The sequence below is a fragment of the Ranitomeya imitator genome, chromosome 4 (assembly GCF_032444005.1).
Source record: "Ranitomeya imitator isolate aRanImi1 chromosome 4, aRanImi1.pri, whole genome shotgun sequence".
NCBI lineage: Eukaryota > Metazoa > Chordata > Amphibia > Anura > Dendrobatidae > Ranitomeya > Ranitomeya imitator.
In genome coordinates, this window is record NC_091285.1 from 284,024,752 (window position 1) to 284,039,565 (window position 14,814).

Consider the following 14,814-nt stretch of genomic DNA (forward strand, 5'->3'; position numbering starts at 1 on the left):
CACACAGCATGGAGCTGGCAGCAGAGAGAAGTCACCACAAGGCCCAGAGAAGTAAGTGAGTTTGAGTGTAATCCAGATGGGGGATTGGAGGCCATGCAGTGATGCCAGCAGGGTTCACTCATTCCCTATTCGCGCCAGCAAACTCAGAACCCTTCTCCCAAAATAAACAAAAGTCCCAGCCTATAATAATAGGGTGTAACAAGTCCTGAACGATGCCAACCTCATGGGACTTAGTACCGTGGGCCATTTCAATGTCCACTCTAGCCACAGGGTAGTCCTTAGCATCAACATGAATGCACCGCACGCCGACGTTTTCTCCGGGATCAGTTGGAGTAGAATGGTGGTCCTCACAAGATCACTTGACTCCCGTAGCCTAACAGTGTGTTACCTCATGCCCATTCACGCTTGAGTCCCCTCGCTGGGTGGACAGTTGACACTGTAGGCCGGATACCCATAATATGAACATTGGCGTCCTATGCTGCAGTCCATCTGCTCAGGGGTCAGGGGACAACTGGTGGCTATATGGCCTGGGCCGTGGCACCTCCAGCAAACAATATCACCTTTAGGGACCTTGGGCACCACCTCCCCTGCCATTTTGGACCTTGGATGCCCCAACCCCTTTTGGGCCTCCACCCCCTGTTGGGACCCCCAGTATGGAGTGGGCTGCCTTCCCATGAAACCTTCATCCTCCTGGTATCTCTCGACCAGTCCATCGACATTCCTGGGATCACCCCGGGCATCCCAAATCTGTATGGGCCTCGGCAAGGAGTGCACAAACCGGTCCATCACCACCCGTTCTACCATCTGCGCAGGCGTAGAGGACTCTGGCTGCAGCCACTTCTGGACCAAGTGCAGCAGGTCAAACATTTGGGAGCGAGGTGGTTTGTCCCGGTGATATACCCAATGATGAACCCTTTGTGCCCTGAGAGTCATTGTCACCCCCAAGTGTGCAAGAATCTCAGTTTTTAGCTTGCCATACTCTTTGGCGTCCTGCAAAGCTAAATCATAGTATGCTTTCTGGGGTTCTCTTATCAAGTATGGCGCCAGAACCTGTGCCCACTGCTCTGGTGGGAGTTTCTCCCTCTCAACAGCCCTTTCAAACACCATCAGGAAGGCCTCAAAATCATCCACGGGAGTCATTTTCTGCAAAGCCCGTCTTACCGCCTTCCGGACGTGGGGTTGGGGCGCTTGCCTTCCCCTGGATGGCGGTTGCCAGAAGCTGCATCTGCTGCTGCTCTTGCTGGCTCAGCTGGATCTGCTGTAACAACAGCCTGTTGGTCTCTTATTGTTGCTGTTGCGACTGGACCAGGTGTTTAAGCAAGTCGTTCATTTTGTCTGGCGATGCTTCCTGGCTTGCAACAGACTTAACCCAGGACATGCAGTCCTTACTATAGCAGTTGCACATCTCTGCTGGGAACGCTGCCCACATTCTCCACCACTTGTAAGGTTTTACTCACTCGGCTGCGGATTGAGGTAAGCACAGGAAGCAGTAAATGTTCCGTCAGGCTTATTCGCTCCATAAACCTGCTTAAGTTTAAGCAAACAAAAGATAGCCTTCTGTGGCACAAAATGAAATCAAACAGAAAAACAAACAGTTCCCATAGCACTGCAGGTCCACCGCTCAGGTGAGTGTCTTAACATACACCCAATGGAGGCCTCCATGCCTCCAGTTACACCACCATGTGCCAAACAGCCTCCATTATATAGGCTGTAACCACACCCAGAGGTGAGGTATGTGGGTAGTCAGTCCCACCCATCTCTCATAGCTACACACTACCTGGTCCCAGGTGCAATAAGTGAACCTCTTAGTGCTTACGTGCACTAAAGAAAATACTCTGGGTTACATCACAGAGAGCAGCCATCTCTGTGACACATACCTCCCATCGACTATGTGGCCACTAGCCGCCTTACAATATATATATATATTTATATATATATATATATATATATATATTTAAATGTAATTCTTTTTAATCAGTCTGAACCTTTCTGAATGGTAATAAAGTCATTTTTTATGCACTGGACAATCCCTTTAAAGGGGAAACATCTCATTGTTACTTAATTATAAAATGCTGATTGGTCTTTATGTATATGATATATTTTTTCTTCGCACTTAGGGATCTTCAGGTCAACCTTGTTCGTTCCCATTCAGCAGGTAATGGCTTAATTCATTTTTGTAAAATTGATGCTGGACTGAATTTTAAGGTAATTTTATGATTTTTGATGTATCAACAGGTGTTGGAAAGCCGCTAAGTCCTGACCGCACACGTATGCTTTTGGCTTTGAGGATCAATGTCTTAGCAAAAGGATATAGTGGTATTTCTCTAGAGACACTTCGACAAGTGATTGACGCATTTAATGGTAAGCCTGTATCTTAGAAGCTACTGTGTTTTATTTTTTTAAAGTGACAAATGGGGTGCATTGTGACTACTTCAACTACAGTTTGAGGTTCTCATGACTTTTTCACTTTATTTGTAATCATATTAATAATTAATTAATTGAATCCAGAGGAGCCGTCCCCTATTTACTAGAGTGCACACATTTCACATCCACTACAGTCCACTTTTTTTTTAGAACTCTTCTTGCTAAAGTTCTATTTTTTTCCTTCCAGCTTGCTGCTTGCCATACATCCCTGAGAAAGGCACGGTTGGAGCCAGTGGCGATCTGGCACCTCTTTCTCATCTTGCTTTGGGCTTAATTGGAGAAGGAAAGATGTGGTCACCAAAAAGTGGCTGGGCAGATGCTAAATATGTAAGAAATGATCAGATGACACACAGTTATGTTGGGCCTGATTTACTAATACTATTCTAATTACCGTAAGCGTTAAAGTAGAAACTGTATAACAGATGCATAAGTGTATATTCATTTGTTTTATTGGGTGCAAGATGTAAAAATGTAATTTTTTTATATCACATATATTTAGAAAATGTTTAATACTGCAGTAAACAATATAATTACCTATTTTATGAAATTATATTTTTTTTGTATTCAGGTTCTTGAAGCTCATGGATTAAAACCAGTATCTTTGAAGCCAAAAGAGGTAAATTATTTTTGTATATTAAGTTTTTAGTGAAGCAACATAGAAAAATCCTCTAAATGACACATTTTGTAAGGTTTTAGTTAAAATCTGCTTACTCCTTGGTGATATCCACTATACATTGATAGCAGATGCGCACACTGCATGTATGGGGCAGGCTCAGGAGCTGAAACTGCTCCATATGCCATATAGTAGAGGTGCTGACTGTGTTATACAGAAGTCACCCTAGAATAACTGCTGTTGCAACAGATTGATCTGTCAATCATGACTGCGGCATTTAAGAAGCTAGATACTGGAAATACCGTTAGTTGACAATTGCCTGGGTTGTGATCGCGGGTTGTCATGGGGCTACTGTCTGTCATATTTGTACCCCCTGAAGACCAGTCTTTGGGTACGATAAGTGTAAAAACAGAGATCAGTAATTATGTGAAAGATTGCAATACTACAGTACTTTCTAGAGAATACTCACTTTTAACAACTACCTCCAGTATTGTATTACAGTATATTTAGCCCATATTTTCCGGCTATTTGGGAGATTGTTTTTGTGTCCATATTTATTATAACATGGACCCCTCTCAGGCAAACCAATCTTATTTTTTCACTTCATCAGTCTTATATAAACCTAATATATTTCGTTATTACGGGCTTATTGGTGTCTTATATACACTTTTCCTCTCTTTATAAATATTGCAGGTTCATGTTACCTAAGGAGACTGTTAAAAAATGTAAAAAAAAAAATATATACTTTTAAAAGATGTATGAAATATTAAATCACTTACTTTTCCTGAAATGCAAATAGCGAAATCTAAAAAAAGGAAAATAATATTTGGAATTGCCAAATATGTATTTGTCCAAACTGCAATAAAATATAAAAAATATTTATCCTATACAGTGAGCATCAAAACGTAAAAAAAAAAAAATCAAAATGGCATTATCCCTGGTTTTTGGTCAGTATTTTATTAGAATAAAAAGAGATGATAACGTTGTATTGATCTCAAAATCCTATCAATAAGAATGTAATCTTGTCCTGCAAAAATCAAGCTCTATACATCTCCATTAACAGAAAAAAAAGTGATTGCTCTCAGGATATGAGACCGAAGGCAAACTTTTGATATATTTTTTTAAAACAGGGATTTGTACCCCAAAGTGAACATCACAATAACAACCCCCCCCCCCAACAATTTTTTTCATATTTATTTATTTATGAAAAATGTTTGACGTAGGCAAATGTGAACACTTTAACAAGGCAGCAGGATTTTTGGCAAAGTTTTCCTCACTGACCCATCTGTGAACAAACTTGTATCTCTTCAGAGACAATCTTCCTATATACTACAATCTCCTTATACTGTATATAGGCGGGTGTCTTTCCGCTACCTCTACCACTATAGGTCATACAGTGGTATACCTTGACCTTTGTGTCATGATCTGGTAATTCAGTACCACAATGGACATAGGAGTCAGAGCAAATACAGTGACCCGACAATAACCCAAAAACATAGAACGAGCTCTGAGACGTGGAAACTCTGCTGACCGCAATCCCTAATCCTCTCCAACACAACTAGAGGCAGCCGTGGATTGCGCCTAACGCTCCCTATGCAACTCGGCACAGCCTGAGAAACTAGCTAGCCTGAAGATAGAAAATAAGCCTACCTTGCCTCAGAGAAATACCCCAAAGGAAAAGGCAGCCCCCACATATAATGACTGTGAGTTAAGATGAAAAGACAAACGTAGAGATGAAATAGATTTAGCAAAGTGAGGCCCGACCTTCCGAACAGAGCGAGGATAGGAAAGGTAACTTTGCGGTCAACACAAAACCCTACAAACAACCACGCAAAGGGGGCAAAAAGACCCTCCGTACCGAACTAACGGCACGGAGGTACACCCTCTGCGTCCCAGAGCTTCCAGCAAGCACGAGAAAACAAAAAAGCAAGCTGGACAGAAAAAAAACAGCAAACAAAAAGCAAAAGCGGAACTTAGCTATGCAGAGCAGCAGGCCACAGGAACGATCCAGGAGGAAACAGGTCCAATACTAGAACATTGACTGGAGGCCAGGATCAAAGCACTAGGTGGAGTTAAATAGAGCAGCACCTAACGACTTCACCACATCACCTGAGGAAGGAAACTCAGAAGCCGCAGTACCACTTTCCTCCACCAACGGAAGCTCACAGAGAGAATCAGCCGAAGTACCACTTGTGACCACAGGAGGGAGCTCTGCCACAGAATTCACAACAGTACCCCCCCCTTGAGGAGGGGTCACCGAACCCTCACCAGAGCCCCCAGGACGACCAGGATGAGCCATATGAAAGGCACGAACAAGATCGGGAGCATGGACATCAGAGGCAAAGACCCAGGAATTATCTTCCTGAGCATAACCCTTCCACTTAACCAGATACTGGAGTTTCCGTCTTGAAACACGAGAATCCAAAATCTTCTCCACAATATACTCCAACTCCCCCTCCACCAAAACCGGGGCAGGAGGATCAACAGATGGAACCATAGGTGCCACGTATCTCCGCAACAATGACCTATGGAATACGTTATGTATGGAAAAAGAATCTGGAAGGGTCAGACGAAAAGACACAGGATTAAGAACCTCAGAAATCCTATACGGACCAATGAAACGAGGTTTAAACTTAGGAGAGGAAACCTTCATAGGAATATGACGAGAAGATAACCAAACCAAATCCCCAACACGAAGTCGGGGACCCACACAGCGTCTGCGATTAGCGAAAAGTTGAGCCTTCTCCTGGGACAAGGTCAAATTGTCCACTACATGAGTCCAAATCTGCTGCAACCTGTCCACCACAGTATCCACACCAGGACAGTCCGAAGACTCAACCTGCCCTGAAGAGAAATGAGGATGGAACCCAGAGTTGCAGAAAAACGGCGAAACCAAGGTAGCCGAGCTGGCCCGATTATTAAGGGCGAACTCAGCCAAAGGCAAAAAGGACACCCAGTCATCCTGATCAGCAGAAACAAAGCATCTCAGATATGTTTCCAAGGTCTGATTGGTTCGTTCGGTCTGGCCATTAGTCTGAGGATGGAAAGCCGAGGAAAAAGACAAGTCAATGCCCATCCTACCACAAAAGGCTCGCCAAAACCTCGAAACAAACTGGGAACCTCTGTCAGAAACAATATTCTCTGGAATGCCATGTAAACGAACCACATGCTGGAAGAACAATGGCACCAAATCAGAGGAGGAAGGTAATTTAGACAAGGGTACCAAATGGACCATCTTAGAGAAGCGATCACAGACCACCCAAATGACTGACATCTTTTGAGAGACGGGAAGATCTGAAATAAAATCCATAGAGATATGTGTCCAAGGCCTCTTCGGGACCGGCAAGGGCAAAAGCAACCCACTGGCACGAGAACAGCAGGGCTTAAGGTACCGTCACACTAGACGATATCGCTAGCTATCCGTGACGTTGCAGCATCCTCGCTAGCGATATCGTCCAGTGTGACAGGCAGCAGCGATCAGGCCCCTGCTGTGCTGTCGCTGGTCGGGGAAGAAAGTCCAGAACTTTATTTGGTCGCTGGACTCCCCGTAGACATCGCTGAATCGGCGTGTGTGACACCGATTCAGCGATGTGTTCACTGGTAACCAGGGTAAACATCGGGTAACTAAGCGCAGGGCCGCGCTTAGTAACCCGATGTTTACCCTGGTTACCATCCTAAAAGTAAAAAAAAACAAACAGCACATACTTACCTACAGCCGTCTGTCCTCCAGCGCTGTTCTCTGCACTCCTCCTGTACTGGCTGTGAGCGCCGGTCAGCCGGAAAGCAGAGCGGTGACGTCACCGCTCTGCTTTCCGACCGCTGTGCTCACAGACAGTACAGGAGGAGTGCAGAGCACAGCGCTGGAGGACAGACGGCTGTAGGTAAGTATGTAGTGTTTGTTTTTTTTTACTTTTAGGATGGTAACCAGGGTAAACATCGGGTTACTAAGCGCGGCCCTGCGCTTAGTTACCCGATGTTTACTCTGGTTACTGGCATCGTTGGTCGCTGGAGAGCGGTCTGTGTGACAGCTCTCCAGCGACCAAACAGCGACGCTGCAGCGATCCGGATCGTTGTCGGTATCGCTGCAGCGTCGCTAAGTGTGACGGTACCTTTAGCCCGAGCAAAAATCCCACAGGACTGCACAAAAGTACGCACATCCCGCGACAGAGATGGCCACCAAAAGGATCTAGCCACTAACTCTCTGGTACCAAAGATTCCAGGATGACCAGCCAACACCGAACAATGTACCTCAGAGATAACTTTATTCGTCCACCTATCAGGGACAAACAGTTTCTCCGCTGGGCAACGATCAGGTTTATTAGCCTGAAATTTTTGCAGCACCCGCCGCAAATCAGGGGAGATGGCAGACACAATTACTCCCTCTTTGAGGATACCCACCGGCTCAGATAAACCCGGAGAGTCGGGCACAAAACTCCTAGACAGAGCATCCGCCTTCACATTTTTAGAGCCCGGAAATCACAAAGTCAAAATGGGCAAAAAACAGCGACCAACGAGCCTGTCTAGGATTCAACCGCTTGGCAGACTCGAGATAAGTCAAGTTCTTATGATCAGTCAAGACCACCACACGATGCTTAGCTCCTTCAAGCCAATGACGCCACTCCTCGAATGCCCACTTCATGGCCAGCAACTCTCGATTACCCACATCATAATTTCGCTCAGCAGGCGAAAACTTCCTGGAAAAGAAGGCGCATGGTTTCATCACCGAGCAATCAGAACTTCTCTGCGACAAAACAGCCCCTGCTCCAATCTCAGAAGCATCAACCTCGACCTGGAACGGAAGCGAAACATCTGGTTGACACAACACAGGGGCAGAAGAAAAACGACGCTTCAACTCTTGAAAAGCTTCCACAGCAGCAGAAGACCAATTGACCACATCAGCACCCTTCTTGGTTAAATCGGTCAATGGTTTAGCAATACTAGAAAAATTGCAGATGAAGCGACGATAAAAATTAGTAAAGCCCAGAAACTTTTGCAGACTTTTCAGAGATCTCGGCTGAGTCCAATCATGGATGGCTTGGACCTTAACAGGGTCCATCTCGATAGTAGAAGGGGAAAAGATGAACCCCAAAAATGAAACCTTCTGAACACCAAAGAGACACTTTGATCCCTTCACAAACAAAGAATTAGCACGCAGGACCTGGAACACCGTTCTGACCTGCTTCACATGAGACTCCCAATCATCCGAAAAGATCAAAATGTCATCCAAGTACACAATCAGGAATTTATCCAGGTACTCTCGGAAGATGTCATGCATAAAGGACTGAAACACTGATGGAGCATTGGCAAGTCCGAATGGCATTACTAGATACTCAAAATGGCCATCAGGCATATTAAATGCAGTCTTCCATTCATCGCCTCGCTTAATACGCACAAGATTATACGCACCACGAAGATCTATCTTGGTGAACCAACTAGCCCCCTTAATCCGAGCAAACAAATCAGATAACAACGGCAAGGGGTACTGAAATTTAACCGTGATCTTATTTAGAAGGCGGTAATCTATACAAGGTCTCAGTTGTTGTGAATTCTGTGGCTGAGTTCACTCCTGTGGTCACAAGTGGTATTGCAGTCTCTGGGCTTCCTCCCTCAGGTGTTTTGGTGAGCTCGTTGGCTGCCTTGCTATTTAGCTCCACCTGAGTCTGTCTTCCTTGCTCCTTGTCAATGTTCCAGTGTTGGATCTGAGCTACTGCATCTTTCCTTGGGCCTGCTGCTCTGCTAGATAAGTGCTTCTAGTTTGTTTTCTGTTTTTTCTGTCCAGCTTGCTATTAACTTTTGCTGGAAGCTCTGAGAAGCAAAGGGGTGCACCGCCGTGCTGTTAGTTCGGCACGGTGGGTCTTTTTGCCCCTTTGCGTGGTTTTCGTTTTAGGGTTTTTTGTAGACTGCATAGTTCTCTTTGCTATCCTCGCTCTGTCTAGAATATCGGGCCTCACTTTGCTGAATCTATTTCATTCCTACGTTTGTCTTTTCATCTTGCTAACAGTCATTATATGTGGGGGGCTGCCTATTCCTTTGGGGTATTTCTCTGAGGTAAGTCAGGCTTGTATTTCTATCTTCAGGCTAGTCAGCTCCTCAGGCAGTGCCGAGTTGCATAGGTAGTGATAGGCGCAATCCACTGCTGCTTATAGTTGTGTGAGGATAGATCAGGTACTGCAGTCTACAGAGATTCCACGTCTCAGAGCTCGTCTTATTGTTTTTGGTTATTGCCAGATCTCTGTATGTGCGCTGATTACTGCACGCTGTGTTGCCTGATTGCCAGCCATAACAGTACAAGGAGCCCTCCAATGATTCCCAATAGAGGGAAAAAAGAAATCCTGACATCATTTTTTTTTCTTAGCTCTGTCTTCAGTCTTTTTTTTCCCCTAGACATTAGAGTGCTTCAGGACACAGCTGTGGACATGGATATTCAGGCTCTGTGCTCCTCAATGGATAATCTCGTTGTAAATGTACAAAAGATTCAAGATACTATTGATCAGAAATCGATGCTAGAACCAAGAATTCCGATTCCTGATTTGTTTTTTGGTGACAGAACTAAGTTCCTGAGCTTCAGAAATAATTGTAAGCTATTTTTGGCCTTGAAACCTCATTCTTCTGGTGATCCTATTCAACAGGTTTTGATTATTATTTCTTTTTTGCGCGGCGACCCACAGGACTGGGCGTTCTCTCTTGCACCAGGAGATTCTGCATTGAGTAATGTTGATGCATTTTTCCAGGCGCTGGGATTGCTTTACGATGAGCCTAATTCAGTGGATCAGGCTGAGAAAAATCTGCTGGCTTTATGCCAGGGTCAGGATGATGTAGAAGTATATTGTCAGAAATTTAGGAAGTGGTCAGTACTCACTCTGTGGAATGAATCTGCACTAGCGGCTTTGTTCAGAAAGGGTCTCTCTGAAGCTCTTAAGGATGTAATGGTGGGATTTCCTATGCCTGCTGGTTTGAATGAGTCTATGTCCTTGGCCATTCAGATCGGTCGTCGCTTGCGCGAGCGTAAATCTGTGCACCATCTGGCGGTATTGTCTGAGAGTAAACCTGAGCCTATGCAGTGCGACAGGACTATGACTAAAGTAGAACGGCAAGAACACAGACGTCTGAACAGACTGTGTTTCTATTGTGGTGATTCTACTCATGCTATTTCTAATTGTCCTAAACGCACTAGGCGGTTCGATAGCTCTGCCGTTATTGGTACTGTACAGTCCAAATTCCTTTTGTCCATTACCTTAATGTGCTCTTTGTCATCGTATTCTGTCATGGCGTTTGTGGATTCAGGCGCTGCCCTGAATCTGATGGATTTGGATTATGCTAAACGTTGTGGATTTTTCTTGGAGCCTTTGCGGTGTCCTATTCCGTTGAGAGGAATTGATGCTACACCTTTGGCCAAGAATAAGCCTCAGTACTGGGCCCAGCTGACCATGTGCATGGCTCCTGCACATCAGGAAGTTATTCGCTTTCTGGTACTGCATAATTTGCATGATGTGGTCGTGTTGGGGTTGCCATGGCTACAAACCCATAATCCAGTATTGGATTGGAACTCTATGTCGGTAACCAGCTGGGGTTGTCAGGGAGTACATGGTGATGTTCCATTTTTGTCTATTTCGTCATCCATTCCTTCTGACATCCCAGAGTTCTTGTCGGACTTTCAGGATGTATTTGAAGAGTCCAAGTCTGATGCCCTACCTCCGCATAGGAATTGTGATTGTGCTATTGATTTGATTCCTGGTAGTAAATTCCCTAAGGGTCGTTTATTTAATTTGTCCGTACCTGAACACACCGCTATGCGCAGTTATGTGAAGGAGTCCCTGGAGAAGGGACATATTCGCCCATCGTCGTCACCATGGGGAGCAGGGTTCTTTTTTGTAGCCAAGAAGGATGGTTCGCTAAGACCGTGTATTGATTACCGCCTTCTTAATAAGATCACTGTTAAGTTTCAGTATCCCTTGCCATTGATTTCTGACTTGTTTGCTCGGATTAAGGGGGCTAGTTGGTTTACTAAGATTGATCTTCGTGGTGCGTATAATCTGGTGAGAATCAGGCAGGGAGATGAATGGAAAACGGCATTTAATACGCCCGAGGGTCATTTTGAGTATCTGGTGATGCCGTTCGGACTTGCCAATGCTCCATCTGTTTTTCAGTCTTTTATGCATGACATTTTCCGTGAGTATCTGGATAAATTCTTGATTGTTTACTTGGATGACATTTTGATCTTCTCAGATGATTGGGAGTCTCATGTGAAGCAAGTCAGAATGGTTTTCCAGGTACTGCGTGCTAATTCCTTGTTCGTGAAGGGATCAAAGTGTCTCTTCGGTGTGCAGAAAGTTTCATTTTTGGGGTTCATCTTTTCCCCTTCTACTATCGAGATGGATCCGGTTAAGGTTCAGGCCATCCAGGATTGGACTCAGCCGACATCTCTAAAAAGTCTGCAGAAATTCCTGGGCTTTGCTAATTTTTATCGTCGCTTCATCTGTAATTTTTCTAGCATTGCCAGACCATTGACCGATTTGACCAAGAAGGGTGCTGATTTGGTTAATTGGTCTTCTGCTGCCGTGGAAGCTTTTCAGGAGTTGAAGCGTCGTTTTTGCTGTGCCCCTGTGTTGTGTCAACCTGATGTTTCTCTTCCGTTCCAGGTCGAGGTTGATGCTTCTGAGATTGGTGCAGGGGCGGTTTTGTCACAGAGAGGTTCTGGTTGCTCAGTGTTCAAACCATGTGCTTTCTTTTCCAGGAAATTTTCTGCTGCTGAGCGTAATTATGATGTGGGCAACCGAGAGTTGCTGGCCATGAAGTGGGCATTCGAGGAGTGGCGTCATTGGCTTGAGGGTGCTAAGCATCGCGTGGTGGTTTTGACTGATCATAAGAACCTTACTTATCTTGAGTCTGCCAAGCGCTTGAATCCTAGACAGGCCCGTTGGTCGTTATTTTTTGCTCGTTTTGATTTTGTGATTTCATACCTTCCGGGCTCTAAAAATGTGAAGGCGGATGCTCTGTCTAGGAGTTTTGTGCCCGACTCTCCGGGGTTATCTGAGCCGGCGAGTATCCTCAAGGAAGGAGTCATTGTGTCTGCCATCTCCCCTGATTTGCGGAGAGTGTTGCAGAAATTTCAGGCTAATAAACCTGATCGTTGTCCGGCCGAGAAACTGTTCGTCCCTGATAGGTGGACTAGTAAAGTTATCTCTGAACTTCATTGTTCGGTGCTGGCCGGTCATCCAGGAATCTTTGGTACCAGGGAGTTGGTTGCTAGATCCTTCTGGTGGCCATCTCTGTCACGGGATGTGCGTGCTTTTGTGCAGTCCTGTGGAATTTGTGCTAGGGCTAAGCCCTGCTGTTCACGTGCCAGTGGGTTGCTTTTGCCCTTGCCGGTCCCGAAGAGGCCTTGGACACATATTTCGATGGATTTCATTTCTGACCTTCCCGTTTCTCAAAAAATGTCGGTCATTTGGGTGGTCTGTGATCGCTTTTCTAAGATGGTCCATCTGGTGCCCTTGGTTAAATTGCCTTCCTCCTCTGATTTGGTGCCTTTGTTCTTCCAGCATGTGGTTCGTTTACATGGCATTCCTGAGAATATTGTTTCTGACAGAGGTTCCCAGTTTGTCTCGAGGTTCTGGCGAGCCTTTTGTGGTAGGATGGGCATTGACCTATCTTTCTCCTCGGCCTTCCATCCTCAGACTAATGGCCAGACCGAACGAACTAATCAGACCTTGGAAACATATCTGAGATGTTTTGTTTCCGCTGACCAGGATGATTGGGTGTCATTTTTGCCGTTGGCTGAGTTCGCCCTTAATAATCGGGCCAGCTCGGCTACCTTGGTCTCTCCATTTTTCTGCAATTCTGGGTTCCATCCTCGTTTCTCTTCAGGACAGGTTGAGTCTTCGGACTGTCCTGGTGTGGATTCTGTGGTGGACAGGTTGCAGCAGATCTGGACTCAGGTAGTGGACAATTTGACCTTGTCCCAGGAGAAGGCTCAGCTTTTCGCTAATCGCAGACGCCGTGTGGGACCCCGACTTCGTGTTGGGGATCTGGTTTGGTTATCTTCTCGTCATATTCCTATGAAGGTTTCCTCTCCTAAATTTAAACCTCGTTTTATTGGTCCGTATAGGATTTCTGAGATTCTCAATCCGGTGTCTTTTCGTCTGACCCTCCCAGACTCCTTTTCCATACATAATGTATTCCATAGGTCGTTGTTGAGGAGATACGTGGCACCTATGGTTCCATCTGTGGAGCCTCCTGCCCCTGTTTTGGTGGAGGGGGAATTGGAGTATATTGTGGAGAAGATTTTGGATTCTCGTGTCTCTAGACGGAAACTCCAGTATCTGGTCAAATGGAAGGGTTATGCTCAGGAAGATAATTCCTGGGTTTTTGCCTCTGATGTCCATGCCCCAGATCTTGTTCGTGCCTTTCATGTGGCTCATCCTGGTCGGCCTGGGGGTTCTGGTGAGGGTTCGGTGACCCCTCCTCAAGGGGGGGGGTACTGTTGTGAATTCTGTGGCTGAGTTCACTCCTGTGGTCACAAGTGGTATTGCAGTCTCTGGGCTTCCTCCCTCAGGTGTTTTGGTGAGCTCGTTGGCTGCCTTGCTATTTAGCTCCACCTGAGTCTGTCTTCCTTGCTCCTTGTCAATGTTCCAGTGTTGGATCTGAGCTACTGCATCTTTCCTTGGGCCTGCTGCTCTGCTAGATAAGTGCTTCTAGTTTGTTTTCTGTTTTTTCTGTCCAGCTTGCTATTAACTTTTGCTGGAAGCTCTGAGAAGCAAAGGGGTGCACCGCCGTGCTGTTAGTTCGGCACGGTGGGTCTTTTTGCCCCTTTGCGTGGTTTTCGTTTTAGGGTTTTTTGTAGACTGCATAGTTCTCTTTGCTATCCTCGCTCTGTCTAGAATATCGGGCCTCACTTTGCTGAATCTATTTCATTCCTACGTTTGTCTTTTCATCTTGCTAACAGTCATTATATGTGGGGGGCTGCCTATTCCTTTGGGGTATTTCTCTGAGGTAAGTCAGGCTTGTATTTCTATCTTCAGGCTAGTCAGCTCCTCAGGCAGTGTCGAGTTGCATAGGTAGTGATAGGCGCAATCCACTGCTGCTTATAGTTGTGTGAGGATAGATCAGGTACTGCAGTCTACAGAGATTCCACGTCTCAGAGCTCGTCTTATTGTTTTTGGTTATTGCCAGATCTCTGTATGTGCGCTGATTACTGCACGCTGTGTTGCCTGATTGCCAGCCATAACACTCAGTGAACCATCCTTCTTGGCTACAAAAAAGAACCCTGCTCCTAATGGCGACGATGACGGGCGAATATGCCCCTTCTCCAAGGACTCCTTCACATAACTCCGCATAACGGCGTGCTCAGGCACAGATAAATTAAACAGTCGACCTTTTGGGAATTTACTACCAGGAATCAAATCGATAGCACAATCACAATCCCTATGCGGAGGTAGGGTATCGGACTTGGGCTCATCAAATACATCCCGGTAATCAGACAAGAACTCTGGAACCTCAGAAGGGGTGGATGACGAAATAGTCAGAAATGGGACAGCACCATGTACCCCCTGACAACCCCAGCTGGACACAGACATGAATTTCCAATCTAATACTGGATTATGGACTTGTAGCCATGGCAACCCCAACACGACCACATCATGCAGATTATGCAACACCAGAAAGCGAATAACCTCCTGATGTGCAGGAGCCATGCACATGGTCAGCTGGGTCCAGTACTGAGGCTTATTCTTGGCCAAAGGCGTAGCATCAATTCCTCTCAATGGAATAGGACACTGCAA

At 45.6% G+C, this 14,814-nt stretch overlaps 1 protein-coding gene across 1 annotated transcript in view; it reads left to right on the forward strand.

The window, feature by feature from the left end:
• The window catches only part of HAL (histidine ammonia-lyase), a 99,113-nt gene that overhangs the window by 43,345 nt on the left and 40,954 nt on the right, over nucleotides 1–14,814 (forward strand). Inside the window, exons 7-10 of the mRNA XM_069762025.1 lie at nucleotides 2,118–2,155; nucleotides 2,236–2,361; nucleotides 2,612–2,751; nucleotides 2,993–3,040. Of these exons, the coding sequence (XP_069618126.1) occupies nucleotides 2,118–2,155; nucleotides 2,236–2,361; nucleotides 2,612–2,751; nucleotides 2,993–3,040 (352 nt within the window). The remainder of the gene's footprint in view (nucleotides 1–2,117; nucleotides 2,156–2,235; nucleotides 2,362–2,611; nucleotides 2,752–2,992; nucleotides 3,041–14,814) is intronic.